At 38.3% G+C, this 14,303-nt stretch overlaps 5 protein-coding genes across 5 annotated transcripts in view; 4 read left to right on the top strand and 1 right to left on the bottom strand.

Moving 5' to 3' along the window:
• The window catches only part of LOC134797772 (mitochondrial coenzyme A diphosphatase NUDT8), a 290,972-nt gene that overhangs the window by 96,413 nt on the left and 180,256 nt on the right, over positions 1 to 14,303 (top strand). The gene's annotated exons all lie outside the window — the stretch shown is intronic.
• On the top strand, positions 998 to 2,357 carry LOC134797782 (ragulator complex protein LAMTOR3 homolog). Its single transcript, XM_063770151.1, has 3 exons — positions 998 to 1,134; positions 1,214 to 1,406; positions 2,128 to 2,357. The coding sequence occupies exons 1-3, from the start codon at positions 1,091 to 1,093 to the stop codon at positions 2,266 to 2,268; spliced, it is 378 nt and encodes a 125-aa protein (XP_063626221.1). The 5' UTR covers positions 998 to 1,090; the 3' UTR covers positions 2,269 to 2,357.
• Positions 3,611 to 12,417, bottom strand: LOC134797753 (glyoxylate reductase/hydroxypyruvate reductase-like). The gene is made up of 7 exons (XM_063770115.1): positions 12,254 to 12,417; positions 10,751 to 10,899; positions 9,474 to 9,663; positions 5,526 to 5,689; positions 4,884 to 5,048; positions 4,400 to 4,525; positions 3,611 to 3,770 (listed from the first exon to the last, which is right to left on the bottom strand). Exons 1-7 carry the CDS (start codon positions 12,400 to 12,402, stop codon positions 3,649 to 3,651), a joined length of 1,065 nt encoding a protein of 354 aa, XP_063626185.1. The 5' UTR covers positions 12,403 to 12,417; the 3' UTR covers positions 3,611 to 3,648.
• On the top strand, positions 5,815 to 7,077 carry LOC134797752 (arrestin domain-containing protein 2-like). The gene has a single exon (XM_063770114.1). It carries the CDS (start codon positions 5,923 to 5,925, stop codon positions 7,060 to 7,062), a length of 1,140 nt encoding a protein of 379 aa, XP_063626184.1. The 5' UTR covers positions 5,815 to 5,922; the 3' UTR covers positions 7,063 to 7,077.
• On the top strand, positions 7,745 to 8,942 carry LOC134797754 (uncharacterized). Its single transcript, XM_063770116.1, has one exon. It carries the CDS (start codon positions 7,865 to 7,867, stop codon positions 8,915 to 8,917), a length of 1,053 nt encoding a protein of 350 aa, XP_063626186.1. The 5' UTR covers positions 7,745 to 7,864; the 3' UTR covers positions 8,918 to 8,942.

The raw sequence follows: 14,303 nt of genomic DNA, 5'->3' as shown, positions 1-14,303 counted from the left end.
TTTAGTTCAGTGGGATTCGAGAGCGCTTGACTGAGTGAAACGTAAAATAGACGGAACGAAACGGTTGTCAATGTCGCTGGCACGAGTGTGAACGAGATGAAAGAACGACGTGACACTCCTAAGCCCGTAAAATATGAAGGAAAATCAAATATATTTCGACATATTTCACATTTTTAAATTATGTTAAGGTGTTTTAATGTTTAATACCGACACATCGTATCGTACAAGTTGAATTGTATTCAGTTACCAAAGATTGGAAAGAAACCAATGAAAAATCGACTCCTATTCATTCCTGGCTCTCAACGACCGAACTGAACTAAAGGAACTAAAAGACCGAACTAGTTCGTTTGACCGATTGACTGAGAGCGGAGCGCTCTCTGTAGTGACCGAGCAGGCACAAGCCTAATCGCAGACATGTCAATCGGTTTCTGCCATTTTCATTTTTGGCAATAGACTATAAAAACATATTATTTTTTGAATTACTTTTTCTCGAAAAACTGATTCCAGGTTTCTTCTTCAGTAATTAAAGAAAATAATTAAGGATATTATTCTTTTATTATTCATTGGATGTCATAATATTATTATTTTATAGACCCTGTTGTCATATTAGTACGATTACGAAATCGTTTCAGAAGGCAAAAAGCTCGAATTTGAAAAAGAAACAAAACAAAGAAGTCAAAAAAGTCACTTGTCTATGAAAATATCAGTCGGTTTGAGTAAATTTTATTAACGCCTGATTAAACAACTTTTATAAATGCTAATTAACCTTTAAAATGTATTACAGAACAATACAATACAAATGTTTTACTAATAAAATGGAAATGAAATCTAGCTCAAATATTTATCTATGTAATGTAAAAAAGTAATAAAACATTTATTTACATACAATATATGTAAAATAATTTTAGTTTGATTTAAGATTCTATATCAATGTCTTGAATAATATCACATTCAATCAAATGTCAGTGTCACCGATTTCACTTCACTGTCAATCTCAGCTCAGCTGTCAACCAACCAACAATCTCAACGCGATACGAGACGATTTTGTTTTTTATTCCGTATTAATAAAATTAATCGTTAACGCCCCATAATGGTTGACGACTTGCGTAAATATTTGAACCATTTACTGGAAAAGTATGTTCACAGTTCTAGTTGCACATAAAGTGAGCGGAAAGCATGTTAACAGTTTTAACTTTGTTTATTCACGTTACAGAGTAAATGGCTTACATAGCATAATAATAACGGACAGAGATGGAGTCCCTCTGGTGCGGGCGGTGACTGAAAGGGCGCCGCAGCTCGCCCTGAGGCCTAATTTCATATCAACTTTCGGTATGGCGACTGATCAGGCCAGCAAACTTGGCTTAGGAAGGAACAAGACCATTATATCAATGTATTCCAGCTATCAGGTAAGATACAAAGAAATTAAAGTGTTATAGTCGTTTTCTACGGTTTAGTAACCATTCAATCATGAGAAACTGGCATATTTTAGTGATCTGACAATTTGCTTTTTACATTTCTAATTTTGTTTGGCACAATACTACAGATCTTGATTGATTTTGACCTATACCTTACCTAAGATATTTTCACTACTAAGCTTGCAGTCAGTAATATAAGTAAATAAAAGATATTCATTCCAAAAGTTTGAACATAATGTAGCTACATCTTACCTCAGGGGTCACCAAATAGTTTCTTCAGGGCTCCGGTTCCTAAAATAAAATGACTATTGCGGTCCGTTTCTACTTGAGTTTATTCAATAAGCAATGAAATAAAATAGGTCGGCGGTCCTGATCCAGACCGCGGTCCGCCATTTGGTGACCCCTGTCCTACCTTATTGTGCACCACTTTATATTAGTTACATTTGACATATGAAGTCACGTGCATCAAAACAAGATGCGATAGACATTTGCAATTTGCAAATGACCGAACGGGATAGTCTTATGTATCTTTCAGTAGGAGTAGCAGCGAAAGCGCTAATATTGTTTGTCCTTGTCACAGTCTCACCTTCACAATCATAGTGTCGCATTGCATATGTTTTGTCCCTCACCGACGCACGCGTATAGCACATCTATAGGATCCTAACATCTATGATAAATACAATAATTCCATTTAAAGCTTTTAAATTTCCAGGTGATACAAATGAATAAGCTGCCTCTAGTGATAACTTTCATCGGCAGCGACAACTGCAACACCGGCCACATCCTGTCTTTGGAGAGTCAGATAGAACCGTTCCTGAAAGACCTGGCTGCTGTCGTCCAGGATGCACCTTGAGAGTGACTAAACTAGTAAACACATAAACCAAGTCAGATCAAGCTGTAGTTGTATGGTTTTTAAATGTCGTGATCCACTTGAGAGATTATATTTTGCACACGTAATTAGCGGCAGTGTTGGCCGAACGTTAATTGCAATTGACCATTAACCAGTACAAATAGAACAATGGTAATGGACGGTTACAGTTGATGGTTCAATTTGTACTGGTTAATGGTCAACAATATTCAATTGCATTAACGTTTCGGCCAACACCGATTAGCGGTTTGGTTTAACAAAAGATAACAATGCCGTTCATCGGCAGGTAATCTCTCAAGTGGATCCCGACATTTTAAAACCATAAAACTATAATTCTGCACAGACTTTGCAGTGACAGAGTGTGACATTTCCACCAAAAAGAGGAGTGGAAGGAGCAGACCACACTTTGGCATTGTCAAATGTTACTGCAGAGTTAGCTTATAATATTTTCGAAACTGGAAGGGTATGACGATAGATGTCATCTCCATACAATTTATAACCTAAAAATGCCAAATGTCGCAAAATTGTATTGAATCGACATCTATCATCGTGCCCTTCCAGTTTGAAAAATATTATAGGCAGACTTGTATGGTAAAATGAGTGGCAGTCCTCTTAGAGCATTTAATAAGCGGAGTCGCCTTTAAGAGCTTACTCCTCTGCCAAAAACCTTGCACAATTGTGCAAACTTTTGTATGGACTGACGTTTATCTGACATGGCTATTTGTATGTTACGTACAAATCATGTAGAAATAGCCATACATTTGACGTGCCCCCGCAAAAATCGGCAGACTGTTTTGTACAGAAAATGACAGCCAAGGCGTCTCCAGTTACTAATTGCTCTAAGGCAATCCTAGAATCAATCAGTCTAAAAAAAATAGCATATTTATAACATCATTTTAACTATTCAGTACGTTAAAATATCTTTCAAAAGCAGTTATTTTAGAGACTGACGATTTCTATTATGTAAGAGTAGGTCGTACCTAGCTATGTCTAAAAATGTTTGTAAATAATTAACGGTAAGATATTGTATTCTAAAATGTCTATTTGTAATTTAATGCTTATTTTTTACTCGGTGCCAAGTTGTGGCCAAGTATGTATGATTTTTATTATTGTTCCAAATTTATTGTGTTAAGAAAACAATGGTTATGTAACAAACAATTTCATTTAATCAGTGATTCAACTTCAAAGTAATTTAACATTTTGTACAGCAATTTTATCAACAAATAAATAATATTTAGTATTAAAAAACTTTTCCTTAATACTAAATTTTGCATAGATAAAATATGAAAAGTTTCCGAAATTTTTCTATGTGGAAATTTCGCATTTTTGGTAACCACTATCCCACGATCGCTCGCCACACCGTACTCAAGAAAGCACAGGCGTGAGCAGGGGTTTCCCGCTCAGTGCGTTGACGACGTTGCGCGCCGCTAGGGTCGCCATGTCGTTGCGCGTACGAACAGTGGCGCTGCCGATGTGTGGAAGTACGACTGAAACGAAAGAATAGGGTTGTTTTCAATATCTACACAAATAAATTTATTTTACTGAAATTCAAAGCAAAAAAATATATCAGGCAGGTCTGCACTGTCAATTATTATGAAACAAATCAATAAATAAAATGGCAGTGGCTATACGTCCTGCTCCAACTACCTACCTAATTATGTCTAATTTATGCACACTAAAGGGCAATAGCTAATATAAAACGTCGCGACGTAAGGCGTCGGCGGGGCCGAGCCGAGCGACGTCTTTTTACTCTTATTGCGTGACATAAAGCTTTTGTCTGTCGACTTGCCCTGTGTGCATAATCTTGGCAATGACAATGCGTGCATATTCCTTAGGAGCGCCATAATTGACGTATAAAATTTGCACTTATCATGAAAACTTAGCGCAGCTCTACATTAACCTTTTGGACGCCAATGACGCGATTTATCCGCGCCGTAGATCCAACGCCAAAGACGGATTAATCCACATCACAATCACAAACCACAGAGCAACATAGACCTACGTGCATATATGCATAAAGTTCAATTTCAGTTTTGACACTTCGATGACGTGGCGTCCGAGTGACAGCTTTTGTGTTTGACACGGCGTCGAAAAGGTTATGAAACTTGGCACTTACAGAGGTTGGGTACGGCCAGCAGTTTATGATCCTTGGGAAGCGGCTCAGGGGTAGTCACATCTAGTCCGGCGGCGTAGATCTGTTTGTTCTTCAACGCGTCATATAGGGCGTCTTGGTCTACGAGATCTGTGACAACATAACTGGTGAGAGAAATTAGTAGGGGTAGGTACAGTCAGTCGCCATCAGATTTATCAGAGCGGCCGAGATGCTCAAAAAACCTTAACACGCACTCTAACGCCTTGACAATAGAGGCGTGTTCAGATATTTGTGAGCACCTTGGCCGCTCCGATATATCTGATGGCGAAAGTACCTACTGATGTAGAAAGTTTAGAGAAGATGCTTTTAGTCAAACTTGGAGCGTTCTAAGGAAATCGTCCATAAATATTGGTTTTATTTTTGGATTACTAAGTTTTATTGGCCAGTCAGTCAACAATTGGAACATTTGGAACAAGAGTCAAAATTAGTTACTTCACAATATACTAACCTCCCCTGCCAACGTTGATGAGTATGGCGTTCTTCTTCATCTTCCCCAGTAGTTCCTTGTTCACCATCAACTTAGTCTCATTATTCAAGGGCACCGCGAGGATCACGAAATCGCTTTGAGCCAGGAGCTCATCTTTGGACACGAAGTGGGCGCCGAGTGCCTTCGCTGAAATATTTTGTGAGTTTTAGTAAGATACCTACGCAAATAATAAAAAGGATATAATAAACAAGGTATACCTAGTCGTTTGGCACGTACCTACTACCTACGATGTCCGGGCCCTGCCTCCAAGAGCAGAGGAGTGTATTAAAAATGGCTATGGTCCTTGAAAACGGCGGTCCAATAGAATAATTTCTACAGAGTTATGGGTATTTTTCTACACGAGAATCAGGGTCTTTATTAGATAACGCGTAAAAGCGCGAGCTGAAGTCTTCAGTGATATCTAGGAAGTTAAGACGGACGGAGACATGAAGTTATTGTTTATAGGTACCTAAAGTACATTGAAGTGTACCTGCGCTACGCGTTTAAAGTACTCCGCGCCGTGGATTGTACCTACAAAAATAGCCTTGGTGTCGCTGATTGGCGAAGGAGACCGGTAGTAAACATTAACATAGTGTCACTAAACTCACAAATGAAAATAATTACCTTGTGGCTTCTCCCTGTGTCCAGTGTAAAGGAACTTCTCAACCTCGAACCCGGCCAGTCTCTTCACGATGGCCTGCCCAATGCCTCCGAGTCCGAACACACCGACCGTGCTGCCGCGGATCTCCTGGCCCAACACTTTCTGGAAACCGATCTCCCATTGCCCACTGCAGAGAGAAATTATTGATGAATAAACAAAACTTACGATCTTTAGTAGTGAGTAGGTAAGTATAATATCTTAAAGATAAATAGATAATCCTTATCTAGGTATTTATGATAATGATGACGCGGAGGTAGACACGAAATATCCGCCCGTTGCCTTCAATGTTTAAAGGAACATCGAACGGACAGTGGAGTTTATAACGAAATAGTGCGACAATATCCAAACAACGCATTTGTTATGGGTATTTTTTGTCAAATAAGTTTGTGTAAACCAGCTGATGATGACGGGAGACACGCATACCAACCTGGAAGCTTCGTATCCGGAGGAATAAGATACGCCATCGATGAGGAATACAACTTTAGATCGATAACTGTATCCTTAAAGGGTCGTGGACATCTCTACCTAGAAGATTTAACGAAGAAGAGAAGAAGACGCATGTATACATACACCAACGATGAAATATACGTTCATTTAGACGAAGTTTTATACACTTTCGAGACGGACTCTCATCCAGTAGGACAATTCAATGCCCAGTTCAGTTTTCAACTACCTCATAATATTCCGGCATCAAAAGAATACTATAGGGGTACGATAAAGTACCTTGTGAAATGCTATGTCAAATACGTTGTTTCTATTAAATTTGAGATGCTGAATTTTTTCAGACCGGACAAGCAGTACGAAAAAGAGATACACGTGATTTCCATTCAGACACCACGTCTTACCTTGGAGCCTTTAGTGTACGGTGACCAGAAAAGCTTACTCCAAATCAACCCTCTATGCCTAGGTAAAAAAAACATTGTCAACCTGAAGGCCCTTATGACGACTTCGGTTCTCAGACCCGGTGAGTGTGTGAAAGTGGAATATGAGATCAGCAATGATACGAATAAAACAATCAAAGGTATTCAAGTGAAAATATCAGAAGTCGACCAATACACTTCAATGGGAGGCAGCGTTTTCAAGAATTATACCGATGTAGAGGGTGCTGAGTATAGTTATGAGACTATACCAGGTGGAGAAATAGTGAAATTTACTGCAGAAATCACAATTCCTGGACATTGTGCTTCGATCGAGCATTGTAAATTTTTATCCCGAGATTATGCTGTAATGACTGTTGTTAGATTACCGGGCTTACATAATATGCCTCTTGAAATGCCATTTCAAGTAATAAAAACTCTATCGAGCAGCGAGGAGGAAAACTATTGCGTTTCTGGCTGTGCTCGTTGTACCTTTGCGAATGAAGAAATAAACTCGCTCAGGGATGATCCACCGACCTATTGGGAAGTGATGGCCGAGGGCATCAATGATTCTCCGAAAAGAAAAGGATCTAAAGGGGATGCAATACTTGGAATTTGTAAAAAAAATAGACCTATCCTATAACAATAATAAAAAAATGTATGCCATCTAAACTTAGTGATTGAAGCAGTGGTTCCAAAGTTGACTGGGCTCCGACTCCGACCCACCTAACAAAAACTGCCGAATTCGGGACCCACCTCTTGGCCGTCTTAAAAAGGGGGCATAAAATGTTATTTGTAACGCTCAGATGCCCTAGTAGTTTCAGGGCCCACTCAATATTCGCTCGCGACCCACCAATGGGTCGCGACGTCGCGACCTATAGTTTGGGAAATGCTGGATTGAAGAAAGTTTATAGGTCAAATGAAATTCACTAGGAATTAAACACGCAAGCGTGCAGTGCCATGTGTTACTACTGACTACATGGCCAAATATCAAGCATTCATTCATTTAAAAGTAATTAATAATAACCGAACGCAGCCTATATAATTGTTATCATGAACGCGCTCTCTGTTAACTGTCAAAGCTAAGTGCATTTCATAAATAGCATTTTAGACTCTATTTCCAAGTGCATAGGGTTTAATTAAATTAGTATATTTAGTTAAAATAACTATGCATCATGCATGCATTGAATTCTTAATTTTGTTTGGTTTTTCCTACCTAAGTCAAACAACGCCCAAAATTCCAAACAAAAGATGACACATTCCATTAGTTGAGCTAGTTTATTCATAAAAGTTATTGTAGAATTTACTTTTAAGTGTTCTAGTGTATTAAAACTGTGATAACACTATCAGATAAAACAAACAATTGATTAACATTAATGATCAAAAACATTTAATTTTGAAACATAACGTGTTTGTTGTGAAATCGTGATCACAATATTTCCATCATGGGAGTGTACTGCGAAATCAACTTGTGTAAGCCAGTGGATGGGGTGTACACCCCAGGAAGCACAGTTTCAGGCAAGATCAAGTATTGTTTGGACAAAGAAACTGTTTTTAGTAAAATATTAGTGTCTCTGAAAGGGCATGGATGGCTAGCCCTCGACGATGACTTCCAGAAGTCAAACGATCAACTGTGTACATACAGGAATTCGGAAAACTATGTGGATGTGGAAAACATTATTTACGAGAATGTAAAAGGAGAACCGTTGCCTGCAGGAAGTTATGAGACTGAATTTAACTATCAGCTACCACAAAACATACCAGGTTCACTAAAATACATGAACAAGAGCCCTCAATACACAGTTTGGTGTAATATAAAATACTATGTCCGCATCAAATTTGAAAAGCCGGAATTATTGAGCTTTAACAAGCATTACAAGAAGAAAATAACTGTTGTTTCCGGAGTGACTCCAAGATTGCCAACCGAACCAACCGTTTATGGAGAACAGACAAGTTTGTTTCAATTAGCCTCTTTATTTTCAAGCAAGAAGAGCATTGTGAACATTAAAGCTACCATGGCTAACTCCGTAGTGAAGCCTGGTGACAGTGTTAAAGTTGATTATGAAGTTGAGAACAACACAAATCTTACTTTAAAGGCGGTCGAGATAAAATTAGTTCAAGTTGATTCCTTTACAGTAAAAGGAAAGAAAGAGGCAAGAATTGTTGAAGATGTAAAAGAAACTGATATTAAATATGGTATCATGCAGAGTGGTGAAACCAAAACATTCTCAGATGAAATTACCATTCCAGCGGGCCTTGCATCTATAGATCACTCAAAGATTATAGCTAGAGATTATGCCGTAGCTATCACTGCTGTGATACCGATGCCACACCGTAACCTAGTGCTGGAGATACCCGTCCAAGTGATTGATCGACTTGAAAGTTCTTTGAAAGCTAGTGGGTCCGCACCACCTTCTTATTGGGAGGCTATGGGTGAAGAAAAAAAGGAACCACTGGGAAAGGATGACAGTTCTGATGAGGAGAAGGAAAAATCTTGAAATGAATGTATGAGGCTTACCGAAGTTAAGTCTAATTTTATGCTATCGTATTATAGCTGGTCAAGCAAATCTTGTCAGTAGAAAAAGGCGCGAAATTCAAATTTTCTATGGGACGATAACCCTTCGTGCCTACATTTTTTTAATTTGCCGCATTTTCCTGCGGACAAGATTTGCTTGACCAACTATATCTAATTTGTTTTGCAGCTAACATTTGTACAGTTCTGATATTTTTGCTGTCCATTATGGTACAACTTTTAGCAGGTAGTTTGATATAAAATATGCATAATGGTACAAATAAATCCAACTACTAAATTATTATGGAGTCATAACAATTTTAGAAGAGGTATAATAAAATGTTATGTTGCCTTGAAGAAAGATTATGAGTTTTTAGAAAAGATCAAAAATACTTTTTGGTACATAGACTATTATTGTTTTGTATTGTATTTTTTGCATAAATATAAATTTAAGGATAATTTTGTAAAAATATAAGTGCCTGTTAAAACTTGGTTGTTTTATTGACATACGCTTACAACAACTAATATAACAGCAACGTTACCTGTGAACTTGCTCCAAATTCTCAGTAAAGCGCCTGCCAGCGCCCAGCATCAGCGCAATAGCGATCTCAGCGACCGCAGGACTGAGCACATCTGGTGTGTTTGACAACTTGATGCCGCGCGCCTTCAGCTCGTCTACATTGCAGTGGTTGTAGCCGGCAGATGCAGTTGCCACCACTTTGAGAGATGGACCTGGAACGGTAAAGGCTGGTAATAACTAATCTTAGATGGAGCCAAGGGCGTCGCCAGGGGGTGGCAGTTGTATTAAAATCTGTAACTAAATGTAGGTACCAGTATGTAATCCATCGTGAGAGTTAAGCCCCGTCTCCATATCGCGCGGCAAATCATCGCACATTGGCTCGCGCGGTAGCCGCGCGCAATGGATACCGGGCTGCCGCGCGAGCCAATGTTCGATGGTTTGCCGCGCGATATGGAGAGGAGGCTTTATAGGATGACAGCTGTACCTATATAAAAATAAACAAAACTATCATATTTTGTACTATTTAGTAACTCCTTTAAAAAAATTGTACCTCCCACTACTTAAAAGTTATTACCAAAACGGTACACCCACTATTCTGACAGTCAGAATGGCGGGTGTGTTTTATTATATATCGCTCTAGGTTAAATTGATAACCTTTACGTAATACTTGCAGAGATAATAAGATAAAAATTACTTAACATTTAACAAACTAATACATTGATTGTAGGTTGACTACTTTTGTTAAAACAAAAATTATTTAGGCAGGTAATAAAATGCATAAATGCTAATATTATAAATGCAAAAGCAAATCTGATTAGTTGGGTAGCAAATGAAACAGAAAGTGAAGAAGAAATACAAAAATTCTACTCATCATCATGAAGAAGAAGGAGAAGCCTAAACCTCAAGGGTTTTGGAGTACCTTCTTTAGACTAATACTTACTTTACTATAGTTCGTTTCTTTTAGCATTAGAAATAAGGTAACCAATCTTGATGTGTCTTTTAATTGAAAAACACATTTTAAAAATAAGTTACGGCAAATATGTAACAATTGTGAATCTAATACGATCATTTATATTCTTCTGCTTTCATAAGTAATCGTTTTTGATTTTTAAAAAGTGTTTTTCAATTAAAAGACATGTCAAAATCACTTACCTTCTTTCAAGTTCTTTCTAATGCAAAAAAAACGAACTATAGGTACTTACTTACATACCTTTTTAGTATCTTAGATTAAGTACCTACAAATACTATGTAGTGTATGGTTACCCAGGAATAAATGGCTTTTTTATTTATTTAACCTACCAGCTTTGTCTAGCAGTTCCTTAGTGATAGGGTGGTGTGACACCCAGACCAAGGCGGAGATACCAGGAGCTAGTCGGAGCAGTTCCTCCTTGTTCTGTGTGATGCCTTCTTCACCAAAGTTGATGTACCGACTCTGGAGAACTGTGAAACTGTAAAATTTTATTTTATTTGAATTACCCTCACAATATTATTCAAAAAAATTATAATATAATTTATTGGTCATTAGAATAAGTAGGTACAATTAGCAAATTAGTACACATGTGTAAATTAGTGACCCAAAGATGGACATGTAACGTAAACAAATGAATTTTAAACATGGGGGCCACTTTTGGGGGGTAAATTAAAAAGTTTAAAAATAAAGTTTATTAAACTACAGTGAAACCTGGATAAGTGAGACTTCAAGGGACGAGCAGATTTGTCTCACTTAAAGAGGTATTCCACTTACCCAGGCTCTCAGTTAGCCAGGTACAAATAAATTTCTGTCTCATTTACAGAGGGTCCCATTAATAGAGGTGAGAATAGAGGATATATCTCAGTTATAGAGGTGGTTAATAAGGTATTTTGTAATTATCTTTAAATGTTTAGGTAAAATAATCTTTGTCCCTAAATATTTTTTAAGTCTGTTTAAATATTTCTTTGAAAATATTTTGAATGATTTTCCAAAGGATAGATTTTTTCAATTAAATTTGATACGGACTTCATTGCGTCTCAGAAATTAATTAAATGATTGAAATTTGTTTATTCTTGTTACTTATCAAGATTTCGGATTTAGTTTCGATAGTTTTAACTATATAAAGTAACTAAATGAAACTTGAAGTCGTTTAGACACAATTAAGCAAATGCGGAATTTGTGGATAACCTAAGAGTTAGTAAGAATACGGAAATAGATCAATAAAGTCCAAGTTAGAGAGGTAATAGATTGACGTTATCTCAGATACAGAGGTAATTCGTATAAAATTCTAAAAAAACAATTAGGGAAATGTAATCTTATAAATATAGTCTCAGTAAAAGAGGTGAAATACACTCTCTGTCTCAATTATAGAGGTAAATGTGACTATAAAATCACAACAACTAATCCCAGTTATAGAGGTTCGTTTTATCTCACTAACAGAGGTAATTCAGTGCTAAAGTGTCGGGACCGCACCATGAGTCCCAGCTATAGAGGTTTCTCACTTATCCAGGTCCCACTTAACCAGGTTTCACTGTATATTGTGTTATATAATATATCAAATGAAAGAGCTCATCTTGAGAATTTCAAATATATTTTTTTTATAATTTTAAAATACAGAGGTTCGGAGTTATTTAAGAAAATAGCCAAAAAATTACCCGAAACTACTGGGTCTAAAATTTTGAAAAAAATACACAAAATAGTTCTTTACCTATAGATGACAGGAAAACCTATTAGAAATGTGCAGTCAAGCGTGAGTCGGACTTAATGTACGGAACCCTTGAAACGCGAGTCCAATTCGCACTTGGCCGGTTTTTTTTTTTATTAATACTCACTGTTCCTGTAGAACCTTTAACCCTGCCTGAGGGTAATCATTTGAAGAAACCAACACTTTTAAATCCTTCGTCATCGCTGCAATCTCAGCGCTTCCAGTCTGCGAAACAAACGCACACAGACCGAGTAACGCAACCGAGCACATACCCATTCTTATCAGTTTAACAATTGATAACAAACTTTATTAAATTAGATTATATCTTCAATTCCACACTCGCAGAGCGTGACCGCGAGCTACGCGCAACCAACGTATGTCATAAACTAAGTATAATAACTTGCGTACCATTAAACTTGATTGGTTGTATAAACTTATCAGTTAATTAATTACTCTTGGAAATTAAAAGTTAACTTACTTTGTGATTGAAGGTTATGTTATTGTTTTTACTTGTTTGACAGATGGATTCACACCCATTTAAAGGCCGTAACACACTATCGCACCGCACCGCGACCTTGGTGCGTCGCACCCATAAGTGAGAGCGAGAAAGAGATATCTGTTTCTCGCTCTCACTTATGGATGCGACGCACCAAGGTCGTGGTCCGGTGCGATAGTGTGTTACGACTTTAAAGCTCGACCATGGCTCGACCAATCCTGCCCGGTCTGATAAATGACGTCCATAATAGTGGTAACAGACTATCGCACCGCACCAAGGTCATTGTGCGACGCACCCATAAGTAAGAGCGAGAAAGCGATATCTCTTTCTCGCTCTTACTTATCGGTGCGTCGCACAATGATCTTGGTGCGGTGCGATAGTGTGTTACGAACTTAAGGCCTCTATAGATCTTGCAGCACTTGACACGCTACACACCCAACTTGTCAGTACAAAAAGGCGCGAAATTCAAATTTTCTATGGCAGATCCACTCTCCGTGCCTACATTTTTTGAATTATCCGCCTTTTTCTACTGACAAAGTGGCTGTGCCAGAGTATATTTTAGATAAAAATAAAGACTAATAAGCACGAAGAATTTCATACATTGACCTGCCTTTTCCTATCTATATCTCATGCGCGATTTTTTTCTACAACAATCATCATCATCATATCAGCCCTTTATCGCCCACTGCTGAGCACAGGCCTCTCTTCTAAAGCCCCCTCCAGACTATGCGCGTGAATTGCGGGCGAAGCCGCGAACGCGAGTGTGTAGTCTATTTCGCTGTCTACGAAAATCGACTACACACTCGCGTTCGCGGCTTCGCACCGCGATTCGCGCACGACTGTGGAGGAGGCTTAATAGTACGCCACTTGTCCTGGCCCTGAGCTAATCTCATCCTGAAGTGACCCGCAATTTTCCGGATGTCGTCCACCCAACAAGCCAACGGACGCCAGGCGCTTCTTTCATCCGAAAGCGGCCACCATTAAGTTAACATTTTTTCATCACACTCGCTCAGTAAATGTGGAATTGCACGCAGGTTTAGCGGGAGTTATAGAAAAAGCGTTCTCCCTAGGGAGTTATGAAGTTACTAGTGCCATAATTAACAGTTTTTTGTCTTTAATTTTTGTATCGCAAGTGTGATGAAAAACATTGTGTGTAACTTGGGGCGTAATAATATTGCAAACTCGAGTCTATAAATCGCTCCGGCAAGCCGTCGCGATTTAACTTACTCTCGTTTGCAATATTCAACTTACGCCCCATGTTGCACAATGTACTATAGTCCATCTGCCATCACTCTGCCCAGAAATATGGTCCAACTCCATTTTAGTTTGTTACTTATTCTGTGGTTTGGTAATGACGAAACCCACGTCATGCACCTTGATGCGGCAACGGATCTCGACATTCATCTCATTCACAACAATGTCTTGGTTTAACTAGTTCAACCTGTCCGTGTTCGAATCCCATTCGCACTTAGCCGTTTTTTTCGCTGTAGGTACATAAGAAAAACACTTATTTACTTTGCAAATTAAGATGCCAACGTTCATGAAAGACCCTAATCTATCGCGTAATTAGCGACGCTAAAGAATTTCAGTAGGTACAAGTAATCGTTTGCGTAGAAGATTTAATTAGGTAAATAGGCATAGGTATATTGTACTTATAGACGTGAGAGTGTGTCTGGCCAAG

This window comes from Cydia splendana, chromosome 15 (assembly GCF_910591565.1).
Source record: "Cydia splendana chromosome 15, ilCydSple1.2, whole genome shotgun sequence".
Taxonomy (NCBI): Eukaryota; Metazoa; Arthropoda; class Insecta; order Lepidoptera; family Tortricidae; genus Cydia; species Cydia splendana.
Note: the sequence above shows the minus strand (reverse complement) of the source record. Positions and strands in the feature narration are given on the sequence as shown.

Excerpts from the sequence above, each read along its gene's own strand:
- LOC134797782 (XM_063770151.1), top strand. The coding sequence starts at position 1,091 with ATGGTTGACGACTTGCGTAAATATTTGAACCATTTACTGGAAAA. Across the intron at positions 1,135-1,213 it reads TTGAACCATTTACTGGAAAA|AGTAAATGGCTTACATAGCA; the intron begins GTATGTTCACAG and ends TTCACGTTACAG. Across the intron at positions 1,407-2,127 it reads CAATGTATTCCAGCTATCAG|GTGATACAAATGAATAAGCT; the intron begins GTAAGATACAAA and ends TTAAATTTCCAG.
- LOC134797752 (XM_063770114.1), top strand. The coding sequence starts at position 5,923 with ATGGGTATTTTTTGTCAAATAAGTTTGTGTAAACCAGCTGATGATGAC.
- LOC134797753 (XM_063770115.1), bottom strand. The coding sequence starts at position 12,402 with ATGGGTATGTGCTCGGTTGCGTTACTCGGTCTGTGTGCGTTTGTTTCG. Across the intron at positions 5,690-9,473 it reads AATTTGGAGCAAGTTCACAG|TGGGCAATGGGAGATCGGTT; the intron begins GTAACGTTGCTG and ends TTCTCTCTGCAG. Across the intron at positions 3,771-4,399 it reads GCTGGCCGTACCCAACCTCT|TCGTACTTCCACACATCGGC; the intron begins GTAAGTGCCAAG and ends CTTTCGTTTCAG.
- LOC134797754 (XM_063770116.1), top strand. The coding sequence starts at position 7,865 with ATGGGAGTGTACTGCGAAATCAACTTGTGTAAGCCAGTGGATGGGGTG.